We start from the raw sequence: 18606 nt of genomic DNA, 5'->3' as shown, positions 1-18606 counted from the left end.
TCAATAAGAGTTTAAATTATATTCATAAGCTGCCAAGCGTACACTTTTTATTAAGTTAATATCTAACGATGTAGTTAAACTAAGTTTATCAATGCTAAGTCTGTCATGAGTTGTATTTTTTATACTAACTTTTCATTAAAAAATTCTAATGAGCTAATAAGATCTTGATTATAACTGTTTTAGCTTATATTTAGTGATGTAAACTTTTTCTACATAAAAGCACCTAACATCTGTAAAAAAAACGCACAACTGAATTCTTGTAAAACGCTCGTGTACCAAAACCTCAACTAGCTGAGCACAACAAAAACAACCGAGGCCGAAGTGAAAACAAAGCAGAGAGATGACAAAAAGAAGGGATTATTGTTCGAATTTTAATTTGCGCATTCACAAAGCACACGTGCTTATAATGATTCAATTCTACTCTTTTCTTCTTCTTTTTTTCCCGACGCGCGTTTTAATTTTAACTCAATGTCGTTCATTTTTGCGCGACTGGCGCTTTATTGTAACACGTGGATTATGTTTACAATCTGCCGAGTTTAAATCTACCCTCACCTTCCTCTGTTTGCGAAATCTCTGTTGCCGACGTAAAAGTTTTTATCAGCGGCTGTGTGGGGTGTTAATAATATTGCCGTTTGTACTGACTTGTTTGTGTGTTGGGAGTATTAAAGTAAGCTATGTCGTCAAAAATGAAGTAAATAAACCAGACAGTGTTTGATGTCTAAAAAACTAAGTTATATATGCACAGAATGACTAAGGGCTACTTGAATTTTATTTTTTTAATAAAAAAAAAAATATTATACTCATAAAAGTTAAAATCAAATAAACTTTAGAGTTCAGAATATGTCAAAACTTTTTAAACTTATTTAAAAAATTAATTGTATTAAAAGTAAAGTTGAAAATTCAAGGATTAATTTATTCACGTTATACTTTTTTACTTTATTTTAAGCCTTGATGAGTTGTTTTACTATAAGTACTCATTTTTTAGATACTTTGATGACTAAAAAGAGTGACACTTTATTGATTTTTTGTTTAATAATACGTTTTTTGTGAAAGTATAGTAAATATATTTATTATTTTGCTATTTAATACTTAGCTTAGCAAAACTATAACTTTTTAAAGCTCAAAGAACTAGTTTGTTTTCAATAAAGTACATTAGTTGATAGTTTTGATTAATTGGGAGCTCCTGATGTTTTTAATTCTAACATTTTGTGCTTTGTACTATGCATTATCAACACTTCTAAACTTGTACGCGCCCAAAGCTAATTTTATGATAACGACTTAAAGAGTTATGATGGTATTACTGTAAAGAATATAATGGTTTTTACGTTTTTACTTTATAGTTTTCGAAATTTTGCAAAAATTTCATAAAACTTATATATAGAAAAAAAAAGTATTTGTAATAGTAAATAAACTATCAGTAGAAACTCGCTGATTAATAAAAAATATATTTGTTTACTTTTAGAAAATTGTGAACTTTTTTGAAACTGTTCATTGTACTAGAAATGAAAAATTGAACAAGTTTTATAAAAAAATATAATCTAGTTTATAAATAGTTTTTTAGTTGAGTACTTGTTTTGAAAGTTTTACCTTAGACTAAATTGTTTCATTTAATAATAAATTAAAAGTTTTTCATATATTTAATTACACCCCTAATTTTGCAAAAAAGAAACTTATTTTCGAAAACAAAATTATTTTTTTTATCAAAAAGTGGTATGATATTACAAAACTATGCTCTATTACAAAAATACTGCGAAAATCCCGATGACTAGTAATATGTTAAATTATTTAAATGATTAGATAAAACAATAGTATTCAACACTAAAAGGTTATTGTAGACGTCAATAGCTAAAAAATCCGTTCATAATAATTGATATTCTAATTTCAATGATTAAAAACATCTTAAATCTTTTTTATACTTTAATTTAAGGTAAAAAAAATCCTATGAGTTTTACCAAACTACTTAAACAAAAAATAAACTATCAATATTAAAATTTTACGTAGAAAGTTTAATCCTGTAGTTAAATTTTCTTTAATCTGTCAAACTTAAAGTTACATTTGAACAGATGTATTATTAAAACAGCTTAACTAAAATTCAAAATAGAAACGACAAAAACCTTATGTTTTTGTTTAACTTGAAAAATATTTTTTAGTTATAATAAAAAATATAACAACAATATTTATTTAAATTAATCCATATCCGAACGAAATTAAAATACTCTTTTAGCTATTAAGTTAAGTTTTTCTCTACATTAGCTGAGTCATAACAACTACTTCTAAAACGCTAAGAGGCTTAAGCAGTATTTTTCAACATTTATCTAACCTTACACGCAACAGTAAACAAATGTCTTTATCTTCGATTAATTTTTAATTTGATGTATTAATAATAAATTGGCAACTTATAATAAATTTTAAAACTTTTTTTCAAAAACCCCCTTTAATGAAACTCACCCAGGTGCGAAGATCCGGTGTTCTCGGAAGCGGGGGTGCAGAGGTCGCTGCTCTCTAGCGTCTCGTCCCTCCTGAAAGTCTGGTACCCGCTGTTGTACGAGCCCACGTTTCCCTGGTAGGGGGGAGTGTTTACGGCGCCACCAAGCGTCTGGTCGCTCTCCGGAGACAGCTGGCCCTCGGGCAACGTGCTCTCGATGATGTTGCTCTTGCACCGCTGCAAGTTTGAGTTGAGCTGGCGACCTGAAGTTGCGACAAAATTTAAGTGTATACTATTGTGAGTGGTGTGTGAATACAGTTCAAACATGATTGTTTGTTTTTATGAAAGACTCGCTATGAAGGTGCATGTTTTTATGTTATTTTTATACTTTGTTATGTTTTTTTATTCAAATAACATGTAATAAATAAATATATTTGGAATGTCATTGTTTATATTAAGAAAGAATCTGTAAGTTACGTTATTTTTACTCAAAAACAATAACATTTAAGCTTGATTTTGTAGTATCAACTGTTATATATTAAGTAAATAAATCAAACTTAAACACTTCCATAGACTCTTTTATTTGAAAAAGTTGTTTTTATGAAATAGTCTAAAGAGACACGTGTCTTTATACTTCTTTCCTTTAACAGCAGTGCAAGCTCATTATAAAAAAAGCAAAGCAATTTAAATTAATGCACATACGCTTTTAATCAAACAAAAACTATATTCTGTTACATTTAGTTGACATAAGGTTCTAAAACTACGCTTGATCTAGTTTTTGCAGCACAACTAAAACAAAAAGTAAGAAAAAAACATCAATAAGTAAATATGCTCGTTTGTGTGTAAACGCATTCAAAATGTTTTTTGAGCTTTTATGATAATTACCTTCTTTATCATAACTGTTCTAAGAACATTTTCTGATTTCTGTAAGTTTTTAGCATAACTTTGCTGCAAAAAATAGTTGTAATAATTCAGTTTGAAAATTGCTACAACTACACTACTATACTTTGAACACAGAAAATAAAACAAATTTAATTTGTTGACGTTCAAAAGACAGAAATGACGTTTTAAAAATAGCTTAGTTTAATGCTTTTTTGTAAATTAAATATACAAAATTTCAAAAAGTTTTAAAGGCTATGTTTAAAAAGTTTAGAGATTAAAAAAATTAAATTTAAGTAAAATTTTTTAATTCTAAAACGATTTGTACTTAATTTAAAAAAGTTAAAACTGTAATAGAGAATTAAAGTTTTGAAATCGGTTTCCATAACTCACAAAAGAAGCAATAAACTTTGAAGTTATAGAAGAAAGAGTTTTATCAAATATTAAATTGCTAGGTTAACAACAAATGCAAGTATTAAAAAATAAAAATAGTTTTAAATGATGTTAGTTTCAATACTGGTAAAAAAGAACATACCTGTTTAGTAAGTTTACTTATATTTTTATATTTTGTAAAATAATGTAGTTAAATACAATTCATTTTTAATCTGTACACAGCAATTGAGTAGGTTATATTACTGCCTTTAAACAGCATAAACATAAAGATGTGCTCAAACATTTATTAGATCATTAAAATATAAAAACACTCACTAAGTAATTAAACTTTATGTTAGGTTTATTTTAATGACTAAACAAAGTTTTTTATTGTCTTTACTTAATTTCTCCAACTTATTTTTGTGTTTTTTAAACTTTACAAACTTTTATAACTGCATACTTTATCACAGGTTTTAAGTTTTAGAGGTTTGTTGATAATAATTCTATTAAGAATATGACTAAATTCCGTTATCTGTAAAGAAAAGTTAATTGCTCTATTATACAATTTTTTGGAATCAAAAATGCATTTTGAACATTTACTCAGAAAATAATTCTACTTGTAAAATGTGCTGAATATTAATGATTTTTTTAGTTCGTTTTATTATGTTACCTTTTATTAAAATGTTTAAAAACTCTTAAAAATTTATAACATGTTCAAATATTTTTTTTTTCAAAATAAGTTTTACGAATTTAGAAAAAAAAACTTTGGTTATGAAATTCTATTGATTAAACAATCATTAAAAAAAATTCATTTCTTTAGAAAGCAACTAAAAGAATTTGTTCAAAAAAGTATTGCTGATTTTTTCTTGTCTAACATAGTTTTGAAATTTTTTAATTTTATTTTTTTAAAAGGGAACAATATTTAAATACAACTTTATTTGTTGCGGAATTCTTTTTTAACAATTAAAATTACATTTTTATATCTTAAATAAACTAATTAATCATCTTAATGGGAAGTTAATTAGACAACGACATATCACGGGGAGTTTAAAAATTAATATTACCATAAAAAAGATTTATATTTAAATTTTAGGTTAAAAACAAATAAAGTATGTTTTGTACTTTTTTACTGTTTACTTATTAAACTTTAAATAAAGAGCCTTTTGTTTCGTCTATTATATCAATTTTTTATGCCTTGAGCTTGATATCATTATTTGTCAATTTAATGAAGATGTTTTTCATTTCCAAACCTTTTTCGATAATGTATTAAATTCAAAAAAAGTACATGTTGTTACATGTTCTCAATATATAGATAATTGTATTAGTACTGTTTTAATTTCCTCTAACCGCATACAACTTTGTTGTTGTTACAGTATAAAAATCACTGTTTCTTAATAACAAATATTACTTATTTCGGAATAAATCAAACCTCAACTGAGTACATAAAATACATAAATTTCAATACACAGAAGTACTTGAAAAAATACAACAAATCAAGTGGTTTCATTCAAAGAATCTTTAAACTTTGTTTTCCAGCAACTGCAACGACTTTTCTTTGCAACAGATGACGTTCCCTCAATAATAGAGACATTAATGTTGGGCTTGACCAAACCTTAACTCACCACATTGTATAAAACCGTAAGTACTAAAACACTGAAACTTTTGCACAAAAACTGTCACTTTTACGAACTAACCAGTGTTGAGCTCCTTGTGGTAGGTTGGCGTTATCTGGGAGCTCCTGTTGCCCCCCGCTCTGGTGGTCGAGCGGCGTATGGGCAGGGCCGAGGGCTGGTCCAGGTGCTGGCTGTGGTTGGACGTTGAGAAGCGGGTCGTCGTTAGCAACCGGCTGCCGTTGTCAAGCATGGAAATTCGCGACTGCTGAAAAACGTAGTCATGCTTTAAAATGAGTTCAAGCGTTTAAAAAGAAGTGTTTTTTTTAGATTGACTTTAAGACTCTGGAAATATCTTTTGTAAAAACAAACGTTCTAGATGAGTATTTTTTTAAGTATTATACTTAAAAATTAAATCGCTTCATTTATACTTGGTGCTATAAGTCTGCAACACCATTTAAATATTTTCGTCTCAATAAGTCAATATAAATCAACTAGTTTAATATTAGTCACGGATCTTTTTCAATGACATGCTGAAGCTTATTGATTTAACTTTAGTTTTATCTAAAAGCCAATTGATTAACTTTGTCTTAACAACTTGAAAAAAATGTTTTAGATTTGATGATTTGCTTTTTTGTAAAGAATTTAAGTTATATTAAAATAACCAAAATCGTACCAAAGTAAAAATTTAAAACTGAAAACTTGAAAACTACCCACAAAAAATTACTCTTATAGTCCATTAAAGTCGTACACTTTTAAGATAATATACTTATATTAAAAAACAAAAAGTTAGCTCTGGTGTATAAATAAATTAAATTAAAAAGTTAATTGATGCATATCGTTTTTCTATAAAAAGTTTAAAAAGTAGTGTAAGATTTAAAAAATGAGCTTTTATACTTTTAAGTTTTTCAAAGCTAAATTTAAAAAAAAAGTCAACTCTATTTTTTTTGGCCCAGTAAGGTACAGCTTGACATGATTTCAATTAAAACTATATTGATATTAATTTCTATTTAGCATTTTGAAAACAGCACAAAAGGGATTAGCGTACACAAAAGGAAAATTACCTAATGTATATAATAAATATTTTACCTTTTAAAAAAGAACAGATATATTTTTTATTACTATATATTACATATTTATATTAATAAAACACTAAGTTTTCAAATACAGTTGTTTCACTTTCATATCTATATATATATATTATAACAATAATTACTATGTAAGCTAGTATGCTGTTCTTCAAGTAGTTATACCAGGTAAAAAAGTAGAATGCAGCGAAAGAGTAAACTTTTAAAATACTCACACTCAAATAACACATATACAATTTTTTTAGTTAATAAACTTCTACGTATATAAATATATTTAAAATACAACTTGCTTAGTTAAATACTAATATTTTGATACAACTTAAAACTTAAACGTCTAGCTAAGAGCGTTAAGAAATAACTTATGCAGTTGTAGTCAACGCTAATCCTAAATAATGAAAAGTTATTCGGCTATTTTTAACACAACTCTCGTTTGGCCGAAGAAAAAACTAAAGCGGTGCTATTTTCGTACAACTGAAACGGCAAATATTGAACTTGACATGGTCAAGTCAGCTGGTAACCGTCCAAATCTTTCAATTGTCCAATTGACCAGGTAATTTAAAATATCGACACGATGCTTAATCCAAGAATAGTAAGGTAAGACTTGGTTTATGTTAATTCAAAGACTTAATTGTTTTTAAAAATGTCAGCAAAAATGGAAGATTTACACAGGTATGTAAGTAATATTGATTGACATGTGCATACTAAATATTTTTTAATACTGTGTTTTAAAATAGTATAATTTATTTTTATCGGTATAGATAATTGTCTTTATAGAAATAATTGTACACGATATCTTTTCATAAATTGATTTTGAAAGTAGTGTTTTTTTGCATGTGGGATTGTCTAAATTGCCTATAATACAGGAACACAAAACAGCATTTTTAAAGTTTGGCATCATTTATAACATGGTGTCTTAATTATTTAAACATATTTGTTTTAGTTCACTGTTTTTTGTATTAAAAATAAATGTTTAACAACATGCTTCTAATTTTTTGAGTTTAAAAACTCATAATATGCATTACGTATTTTTTGCCAGACATAAAATTCCAACCTCAGTAACAAAAAAAAGTACAAAAAAGGTATTGTAAATGAACAATATAACTTTATAATGTTACAATACGTGATGACCAAACGATTTTTTCGTGCACCTTGTCCTGGGATAAAAATTTTTTAACGCTTTTTTTTATGTTTAATATATGTATATAAACAAAGTAACAAAAACAAACCCACCGTTTTGCGCAGCTTCGGGGATTTTTTAGGGTCGTGGTCGTGTGAGTCATGAGAGGCTTGCTTCTTTTCCTCCTCTCTCTTGTCTCTCTGCGGAGTTTGCTTGTTTAAAACTACCTTAGTAATAAAATAACAGCATTGAAACAAATTCAATTAGCTCAGCCCGTGTCTAAAACGTTTAAAAATTAGACAAATTGAAACCAAAGGTCAAAGTGTTACGGCAGTTTGTATTTTCAAATGTTAATCTTTAAAACAATTGATTAGTTCAACTTTTTTGCTTTGATTTCTTTTATCATACAATTATTTTGAAAAAAAAAAACGGAGTGTTTATACCTCTAATGCAATAATTTTCGCTATTTTTTTTTAATTGCTGCGCTTACTACTGAGATTTATGGATAAGAAAAGTCAGCAATTATATTGTAGCAATTCATCTAACCGATCTAACAAGTACCTTAGCTTTTAAAAAAATTTCTGTGAATTTTTTAGAAAAATGCTTTATTTTCTGTGAAAGTTTTACAAGGTATGATAGTTATAAAATACTTTAAAAGTACAAAAAATTTCAGTGTATCATTTTTGCTGGTGTTTTTAGTAAGTGCAGTAAACAAAAAATAAATAAAAATAGCTGTAATTAAAAAGATAATTAAAGTGAAAAAGTACCAACTAAATGTAGTAGTATGTTTATACAAAAAGGCTTTAAACTAATAATTGAAATCATTATTTTTTTAAATTGTTTTAAAATTAAGTAAATAAATTTAGTCGAACTCGACAAGTAAAAAATTGAACAATTGTAACAGTTATGTCTATAAAGTTCTTCATACCTTTTTAGCTATTAAATTAATTTGATAGATATAATAAAACTCAAAAATTAAAAAAACTATAATCATTAACGCTAAACTAAAACAGTGAACTTTGTTTATACTTTGGCTGAAAAATATACTTTACTGAACTTTGCAATTACTTTCACTTTTTTATTCACTGTAGTTAGTAAGAGGCTTAAACAGAAGTAGGTACATTACAAGAGATTCGTACTTTTTTTGTAAGAAATTGCTATAGAAAAATCAATAAGCTCTGAGTTTACAAGTGAACAAAAACTTAAAGTTCTAAAAGTATAAACTTCTTCACGAACCATTAAAAAGATAGAAATAGTTTTACTATTTTATCTTTTTTAAAACACTAGCTGAATTTATTATTTTCAAAAAAAATTTTCAATTAATCTCAAACAATACTTGAATCACAAAGACATGTATTTTAACAAACAGAATCAGCATAACTTTTTGAATTATAAAACAACTGAGTATGTTTTTATTTATTCTAACTGTGCTTTATACGAATCAAAAAACGACTTTCAACTAGCTTATTAAAACACTGAACCTCGCTAAACTCTGATGGCTGTAAACAAAACCTGATCATTTTTCCTTGAAAAAAAGTTCCAGGCTCCACCTCGCCTACTTAAGTGCCGTTTGTTTAATTTGAAAACAGCCGACTGAAAACTGCGATACACAATAAAGCTTTCAGGAAAAAGTTCTGCGCACATATTCGCTCGTGACGCCTGCTTGGCACGGCTTAAGTGACCTTGCAGTGGTTTAAAGCCGCTTTAATTTCTGCTTTCCGTTTTTAGCGATGCCTGAAAACAAAGACTTTTTGAAAATTTATATTTTCCGACTTATAATCAATCCAGCTTTCAAGATTGGTTAACGTTTAATCTAGCATGAAAATAATAAAGCTCATAGAAAAGCAGGGTTAAATGCATAGCTTTGGTTAACGGACAAAACAGTAATAACAGATAAACTAATTCCACACTTTTTTCTAATTTTTGTCCAGTAAAAGTTTAACGTCATACAAATGAATATTTTAAGAGAAGGCTTTTAAAGCTTGAAATAAACTTCAACTTAATATCTTGAGTATTAGTTTTGTACGTATTTGGTAATTAGAAACATTTTTTATTTATTTACCGAGTAAACTCACGATGATTGATTGTTTAGCATAAAACTAGTATTCACGCATAAAGTATGTTTGATGTACAAAAACTGTTTACAAAACCAAACATAATAAAAATACTGCTATAAAATCCGTATTTAAATTAGATGTATCACACTGTAAATAACTGCAAAACTACAAGGGTAATTTTTTTCACTCATACAGATATATTACGAGCTTAATCTAAAGTTTTACAAATAACATAAAAAAAATTAAGGTTACAAACTAAATATATCAAGTCTATTTGTAAAACTAAATTCATATTCTAAAGTGTGAAGTCAATCTAATTGCTGTAGCCAATGTTTGTAACTGTTTTTAATGAGTCACAAGATTGTTTTGACTTTATTTCTTGCTTTTTTATCTTTTAAAACTCATAAAAATATTCTAAAAACAGACCGTATTCAAATGTACAGTTATTTAAAATAGTCTAAATAAATAAAAGTAAGAAAAGTTCAATATATACTCAAATCTTTTTAAACCCTTTAGGTTCAAAAAAACAGATTTACTTTAAGAAAATCATGTAAAAACAATCAAAAACGCTTATGCCATCTATGATTTAAGGCAGTTTAAGTTAAATTCATACAAAAAAATTCTTTTTTAGTAAAAATATAAAACAAAATCAATTCTAAACTTTTAGATTCTAAACTCAAAAACACTTCGAACAACAATTATTAACAATATTTACTTTCTACACCACTAAAAACTATGTTGAACTTGACATCTAGTTTAATTCACTAAGTCTCAAGCCACGCTGTGGTATTTGAACTGATCAAAAGTACCCTGCAGATTACGGCAAGGCCGAGTTTCCTACACTTGAAAAGCCTCGTTTGCAAAGTACAATCATTCGCAATTAGTCTGCGCAAATTACAAAAGGTCAATTAAACTTTAAAAATCGTTATACGGTCTGTGGTGAGCTGCTTGCACTACTCTGCATGCAGAACAAACAAAGAGCTCTTCTTCATAAAAACAAAAACTAATTTGGTTCTCCAGCGCTTACCTAATGCGCTGATTAAGGCAGCGCGTTATTTTTCTGTGCTACCCCCAATAAATGTATAATCAATTTTTTCCTTGAGCAGTTTTTTTCTACGGATAAGGAAAAAAGCAAAGTTGGCGCTCGCACGGCTCACATACACTCAAAGTCACAAATCCTTCGTCGCGCAGCAGCAAAACTGACATGAAGGCACTCAATTATAACAAAGTCGTTCTGTCACACAAGCAGAAAGCCTTCAATCTTCAAAAAGAACTCCTGTTGTCGCTCTTTTTCGCGTCGTCGTATTGCTGCGGGCATATTGGCATCTCGTAAATGAAAAAGAGGTTCTTCGCTCCTCCATGCACACCCCGAGGATTATTGACTCTCATTCCGAGAGCTAGTCTCGGTAGTGGAGAAAACAGGTGCGCTGCTGCCAGGGTCAAACTCAAGAGAGGGTCGCGAGGCCGCACGACGCACACTCGCTCTTTCTTCTATGTGTTCGCAACGGCCCGTTGCTCCAACGCCGTTTCTTCTTCTTCTTCTTTCGCTTCTGCGCGCGCCTTTTGGACCGTTGCGCTCTTCTTTCCGCGCGAGCTTGCCTGTGTCGTTAGCGAAAATCGATCGAACAAGAAAGTCGCACATTTTTACCTCTTCACAACGGAGCGACCAGCATGTTTCAATACGCGCGCGACATCGCTCGATTTGGCCTTTTCGTGTTTTTGTTGAATAATGAAATGCGAACGGCTCGACGGCTGCTGCAACCTTCGCGCGCGGCAATTTTGAGTCGATTTGGCGAAAATTAAGTTGCTGACTCGGCGCGGCCATCAAAACAATAAAAACGCATTTTCTTCGGACACTGAAGAAAAATCGATGTTCAAGTTTAAGTTCAAAGTTAAAAAAGGCCAGCAGTTTTTAGCGCCGGATGAAATAATGTTTGATTAAACTATTTCTTGTAACAACTTTTATTAACTACATACTTAGTTTAAACATATCTGCTAAACATTAGACAGCTAAAGTATGCTAATCAAAAAGTTAATTTATATAGGAAATTTTAAAAAAAGTGATAAAAAAATGAGTTTGTTTATTGTTTGTAAAATATATAATATTTATATTTTTAGTACACAAATTATTAGTATCGGTCACGTTTTTTTTTTTTTTGACTACTTTGCAGCATGCAGTTTACTATCAAAAACTTCGTAGGTATAGTTTTATTGTATAAGTTAAACTTTAACTTTATGAAAAAATATATAAATAGATCATTACTAAAACATTTTTATTTTGAGATGGTTTTTTGATACGAAATTTTAAATAAGTTTAGTATAATAAGATACATACTACAAAGTTATTTAGTTTTTTAGAACCGAAAATTGCTCTTTAATCAAAGTCAAACAAACTAAACTTAGCAAAAACTTATTAAAGCTCAAAAAACAAAATAATGTTAAACAAACTTCACTTTAAAACTTATCTGCTGAAGTATACTAACAGAAACAGCACTAAGACTTTATTTTTTAATCCTTTTTGTTTAATTCACCAGGATTGACTTCAAAGTTTAAAATAGTTTACAAAAAAAAGACTTTAAAAGCTGAGTCAATACTCACTGAGTTTCCCATTAAAAAAGAGCGATATTTCCTTTTTTAAATGGCATTAAATTGGTTTTTGATTGCAAATAGATTAACTTGAAATGCACGCTTATCAACCACCTCGAGAGGCCCGAGTCGGTGCAGTTGCCCGGGAAGGGAAGCAAACATAAAAAATTAATTAAATCAATGAACTTATCGCTGAATAAATAATGATAGAAAAACGGCCGTCTTTTAACTTTTCTATCAACCCTGTCAAAGTTGATCAGATATGCTAGACTGGAAGCAAGTAGAAAGGCATTTGCCTTCGATCTTGTTTACTCGCAACACTCCTCAAAAACAGATATTGACGTTTAAATAAACAGCTTGAATTATTTTTATTCTATCAAATGGTTGCAACAAAAGTTTTTTCAAGAAATGTGAGTAACCGCAATTCTATAAATTAAAAGAAACAAAAGCTTTTAGACATTACTAAAAGAATTTGTAAATTTTTATATACTTTCAGCTGATATTATAACAAATGTAGTGGTAAAGTAGAACTATGACTTAAAAATTAGTTTCTACTGTTTGCATAATTAGTAAAATTCTTTTTTTTATTTTTATTAAATTGTGCTCACTAACAACGTCCGTTTAATTTTAAATGGTAAAGTAAATATATTACAAAGATTTAAAAACTTTGCATAAAACATTTATTGACTTTCTTCATAGTAGGCTTAAGAGGCCACACTTGTTTATAACTTAGCTCTTAAATAAAAAATAGTGCATTAAGTTTATATAAATCTCAATACTGGTTTAGTTTTGTGCTTTAACTCATGGTCTTTATTAAGCCTTTAACTAATTTCCATAAAACTGACAAACTGTCTTTAAACTTTATCAAAAATAAGCAAGCTGAAAAATCTTCATCAAAAAATTATTTCTAATATCAAATGACCAAAAGCACAACTAGAAGTTTTAGAATTATTAAAGTAATTAATAATGTCGCAACTAAAATTTTTAGCAATTAAACCAATTAAAAAAGACAATGATCGGCTAGTCGAGTTTGTTGAGCGCTGCGTGGATGTCGCTTCTTACATATTGTGACGTAAGACACAAATCAAGAATGTGATATGACGTAATAGTTGGAAGAGATGTAGTTTTTAAATTTAGTGAAAAGGGTAAAAACTAAAAAGTTTAAACTCACTACAATGAAAAGGAAACATTAAATTGACTAATACGAAACTTTATAATTTGATAGTCAACTTTTTCGACAAATTCAAAACTATAAGACATATTGTTTATGAGAACTTATTGTTTTTTTTTCAACTTAAAATTTTAATTTTATACCTTTCCTAGGAAATTAAAACAAAGTTAGTGCACACTTAAAAAAAGTATTTTTAATTTATTTAGTTATGACAAACACAAATTCAGTTACATTACAGACTTTTACAAAACAAACAAATTGCACATTTTTAAAATTTTTTTTTATGTTATTTTAATGATAGTTTTCTTTAGTTACTTATTCAGTGTTTTGAAAAGGTTACAAATGAGTTTTAAATTTGGTAATAAAGTTCTTTAATTATCAAATTAGTAAATGACTTGGATAGTTAAACTACATTAGTAAAATATTAAATAAAGCTTTTAAAACATCACAAAATAAGTTTTACTTAAAAGTAATTTACAAAACCAATGAAAATAGTCTATTAACATGTATTAGATTTTATTTTCTAACTTAAACGAACTTGTTTATAAAAAAATTTAACTAGAAAATAAACTATTTAATGATAAATTAACAAAAATGTTTAAGCTGGTGATACTATTACTAAAAATAGTTCTACACAATAAACAGTTTAAGGATGTTTTTGTTCACATTAAACGAAAAAACACACATCACTTGAGAAAAAATTGTTTTTGTAGTTGTTTATTGTTTTATTAAATAAATTATCTACAAAACGCTATACTGATAACGATTAAAAAATAATGTATGCAAACTAAAACAAAAATAAACTTCGCAGGTATATTTTTTAACATCAAGTTGTAGTGTTTTTTCCGCTATTGTCTGAATGTTATTTGGTGGCAAACGTCATACACATAAGTTGTATTAAATAACAAGTTATATTTTTATAAATCAAATTTCTAACAATGCAGTGCTTTCAAATTTATAACGCAATTATGAAAACTTACGAACAAACAAAACAACACGTTTTCACGATTAAACATGTTGCTTTTATCAAACTTGTTCCGTTTCAAAACAATTAACCTGGTGCTTTCTGTTGCTTTTACTGCTGCGCACAGAGTAACAAGGATCGTTAAACCCGTGCGAGTTGTCGTGTTGGTATTTCTTGTACAACATTTCCTTTGCGTTGTTCAGCATTTGAATGCTCAGCGTTTCGCTTCTCCTCAGCGAATCGTCTTTGAAAATGTACTCTAGGTCTGCATTGCTGCCAATGCACTTCCTCTTTGCCATTTTATTACTTTTGTTTTTGGTTGTTCCTACTTTTCAACAAATCAATGACGTTTGAACATTTTACGAACGAATGATTTTTATTAAAAGTTCATTCAATTTTTTTATAAGGTCTAAAATGTATAAACAAATACATAGACAGACAAAGTTGTTTAACAAGATATTTGATTAATTATGTATTACCAAAAATTTTGAACTTGTTTAAATACTGCAATATTAGACTTTTACAAATATATTTTCTTAAAAATTGTTGTTTTAAATTGTTGACGTTGGTAAATGAAAAAGAGCAATATATAAAAAAGTCTCAAGGTGCATTTAAATTTCAATTGCTTTTTAAGATGAAAATAAATAGGTACATTAATCAAGACTAAGGCAAAGAACAGATAAAAATAGAAAATTATGTAACACTCTGTTTAGGACTTTGCTTTATAATCGAATATATTTTAAAATAAAAACTCAAGGTTATTTTGGGTAAAAACTTCGTTCTTTATCTTAAAAAGGTAAAAATACAAGCAAAGTCAATTTTACAGTTAAAGAAAAACACTTCACACTTCATTAACGAATTTCCAGCAAGCTCAATATACTCAAAGTTGCCACTACGACTTTACTAAAACTCCTCTAGAACACTTCCAAAAAAAATATCTCACCTCAAGCTGAATCCACAGCTACAAAAAATACAAAATCCTGCACTTCTTACGCTCTTTGGTGTTCTGGAAAAAATTTTGCAGCAAAAAACTGAGCCGAGCAGAGTTCTCTGTGAGTCTCCAACGTCGCGGCTTTTTCTCGTTTCTTCTTGCGGAGCGCTCATCTCGGCGGCCGACGCGCGAGTCCCGCGGGACCCTCGGCTCCGTCCTTCTCTCCTCGGGTGCTCCATCCAGCGCGGAGGCGAAAGGCCTCTACGCGGCAGTTTGCGTGCGTCCGAAAAGCGTGATGGATGCATTTCGTTTTCATAAATTATCTCGTAATAAAGTTTCGTTTTATAGGCATAGCTTTTTTGAATTTAAAAATAGTATGTTAACAATTTCATATATATTTAGTTTTTTTTTTTCTCTCCCTTTAAATAGAATCAATACTTTTCATGATTTCTTGTATGTTGCTATCAAAACTAAGGTTTGGAAGAACAAATTTTTACGTATTTATAAGTTGCAATAACATGCTTTCTTACCAAAGCTCAACAGCGTGAATCTATTTGATTGAATATTTCTCATTCATTGAAAAAAGATGCAAACTTGCTCAGTTTGAATTTTTCCTTGTCTGCTATAACTAAAGTTTCCTTTTAGTTTCAAAATTGTTCACTATCAACTCGCTTCAAAACCAGAACACCGAAGACTTGTTCGAAACAAGATTTACAAAAAAAAAATCAAACAACCAACTTTTCGAACGTGCAAAAGTTTCAACGCGTCGCGCACCGACGCATGCACGTCAAATCTGGTGGAAGCGTTCCAAAAACAAACATCAATGAGCTTGGCATCTTGTTAAGCGGTCCCGTGACGAGCATTTTAATATAATGTCTGCTACTTTTGATTGATTTTTAAGTCAGGCATCCGCTGATTTTCATGCACCTCACATTGTTAACTTAGTTCCAAACAAGCTAATGAAGTAAAAATTTAGAATGCTGAAAGTTAAAAGGACTCCATAAGAAAATGTTTGTTCATAAACAATTAAGATTTTTAAAATTTTCAGAAACTTTTTCTTTACTTTTTGTCGTTTTTTTATGTATAGTTCTTAAAAGAAAAAATTAACAAAGTGAAAAAGGTTAAAGAAAACTACTTTATCTCTTTCTAATTCATCTAGTCATCTTTCTGCTAAAAGCTATAACTGCAAAATAGTTTTCTTTTATACTATATTAAAGTGTTTAATATGTTACTTAGGTGGTATGGTTTACAAGTAAAATAATAAAAAAGTATTAAGAGAATAAATTTAACTGTTTGTAACATAAATATTTTTCTTTATTTTATCTAACTTGTAACTTGTTACTTCTCAAAAAAATAATTATTAAAAACCATAATATCGTGAACTTAAAAATAATACTTTTTATAAAAACTATTATGAATTATTAAAGACGAAAGTTTTGCTTCAACATCAAATAGGTTTAGCCCTAATCAGATTTGATTTGATTTTGTTTACGTTTCGACTAAAGAATAATTTTAAAGCGGATGAATATGTATTGCTGTTACGTCTTACTGATTTTTTAGCTCCAATTATTTGCTAAAAACTAAAGTCATTCACAAGCTCAAAGTTTTGTAAAAAGGCCATCCGCTTGATCAAACTTTTGCACTATTTTAAATAGACTATAAAGCACTCTTTACAACTTTTTGATAGTTAAGTCTTTTTTGAGTAACTGTTGTTTTATTCGCTTTTAAAAATGAATTCATTTAAGTTTCGTATTTTTTAGAACTATATTTAGAGTGCAAAATATTTAAATCTAAATGTATTGGTATTATAACTCATTTATGTCTTTTCGCTTTCTAATAGATTAGTTTAGTTAATTTTTGTGGCTTTGGAATTCTTCAATTAATAAGTGTTGGTAATTCTTTAAGTTATTTAAATTTCGTTTGGTTACAAAACTAACATAAAACCTGCCACTTTTTAATAGATTGAATATTATATGATATAAGCTTTTAAATTTTTCGTAACAAAAACTGTTAAGTTCAACTGCTTAAGTGCTTAATTTTGTTTAATAACTTTAAATCTGTTTAGATAAAAACTAAGTGTTGTGTTTTCAAACTCCTAATAAAAACTATTTTACGTCAAGTCTATTTATATTTTTATAAAATCCTTATTTTTTAACTAAACTATTTGTTCAAGTGTTTTTATTTGCAGATATTTAAAACAAATACTTAATTATCTCTATGATATAGATTTTTCCAGGCAATAAATCTGTCTTTATATATACTATAAATTGTTTATATATATATATATCATATTTTTCATTGACTGCAAATAGCAATAAATAAGGTAGTGTAGGCCATTGAATAAAATTAATGATATTAAGCGTTTTGACTATGTATCTTACTGTATCTAAAATTGGTGAACCTTAATTGAATTTTAAGTTTAAATTTTAAGGTGAAATTTCTTAAAAATTGCTTATTGTGTTTTTAAACGTTTTAAGAGAACGAACAAAATTAGTTCTTTATTTTTAACTTGAAAGTAAATTCTTACAACTAAACACATTATTATTAAATGTTGAAATATCTTTTGATTTATATAACATTTTAAAAATATGTTTTCGCCTTTTTTAGTTTATTGAAAAAATATTTTTTAGGAAAATCCAAACATAAAAAGGAAAAAAAAGTTAAAGATTTGTTTTAAAGTTTAAACATAAAATATAAACCCAAATCATACTTGTGCTCTAGCGACATCTAGAGTAAATAATTATCTCAAACAAAGCAAATTCTTTTTTTTAAGTATACGAGCTAAAAATTTTAATACCAATAATAAATTAAGTTAGTTTTAAAAACATGAAAGATAATTTATATAGTTATATTTTTAAAGATCGTTGCTGTTTTTTTTTTTTGTTTTTGTAAAAAAGTTCAAATTTTATTTATAACTTTAAAACTTTATTTATAAAAACTAATGTTTAAAACCCAATTATGATGTATATAATTTCAAAAATAAAACTTAAAAGCTAAGATACGTAAAAATTTTAGGCAGACTTTTTAAATGTTACTTAGAGAAAATCAAATTTATAAAATAAGTATTTGCTTCAAATAAAAAAAACTTTTATATCAAATTTGTAAAATATTAATTTTAAAAATACGTTTTTTTATACAAACAATCATTATTTATAAAAACTACCAGTATAATATGCAAACAATTATTAGTCAACTAATCTTTAAAAAAAAACTTCGCTTAATTTTACAGAAAAGTTTTAAAACTAAACAGACATGATTTTAACAACAAAAAATATTACAAGCAAGTGTTATCGATTAAAAGTAGAACTAAAAACTGAAATTTTTAAAGAAACCGTCAGCTTAAAATGTAGTATTAAAAAACATATTTCTGCATTATTTATATTTTTTAATTGTAATTAATATTCAA

General features: G+C 27.9%; 1 protein-coding gene across 6 annotated transcripts in view; it reads right to left on the bottom strand.

Annotated features, from left to right (window-relative positions):
• Window positions 1-18606, bottom strand: part of LOC145834058 (potassium voltage-gated channel subfamily A member 2-like) — a 33014-nt gene that overhangs the window by 11191 nt on the left and 3217 nt on the right. Inside the window, exons 1-4 of one of the 6 annotated variants that reach the window (XM_082941391.1) lie at window positions 15939-15986; window positions 7605-7691; window positions 5371-5554; window positions 2449-2688 (exon numbers count right to left, since the gene is read on the bottom strand). In XM_082941391.1, the coding sequence (XP_082797517.1) occupies window positions 2449-2688; window positions 5371-5539 (409 nt within the window). In that variant the 5' untranslated portion in view covers window positions 5540-5554; window positions 7605-7691; window positions 15939-15986. Of the gene's footprint in view, window positions 1-2448; window positions 2689-5370; window positions 5555-7604; window positions 7692-7934; window positions 8072-14361; window positions 14671-15938; window positions 15987-18606 lie in introns of those variants that run through there. The other 5 variants (XM_082941385.1, XM_082941387.1, XM_082941390.1 and 2 more) reach the window with 5 other exon arrangements.

This window comes from Thalia democratica, chromosome 4 (assembly GCF_965202585.1).
Source record: "Thalia democratica chromosome 4, ktThaDemo2.hap1.1, whole genome shotgun sequence".
NCBI classification, from domain to species: Eukaryota; Metazoa; Chordata; class Thaliacea; order Salpida; family Salpidae; genus Thalia; species Thalia democratica.
This window is presented reverse-complemented; position numbering and strand designations above follow the sequence as displayed.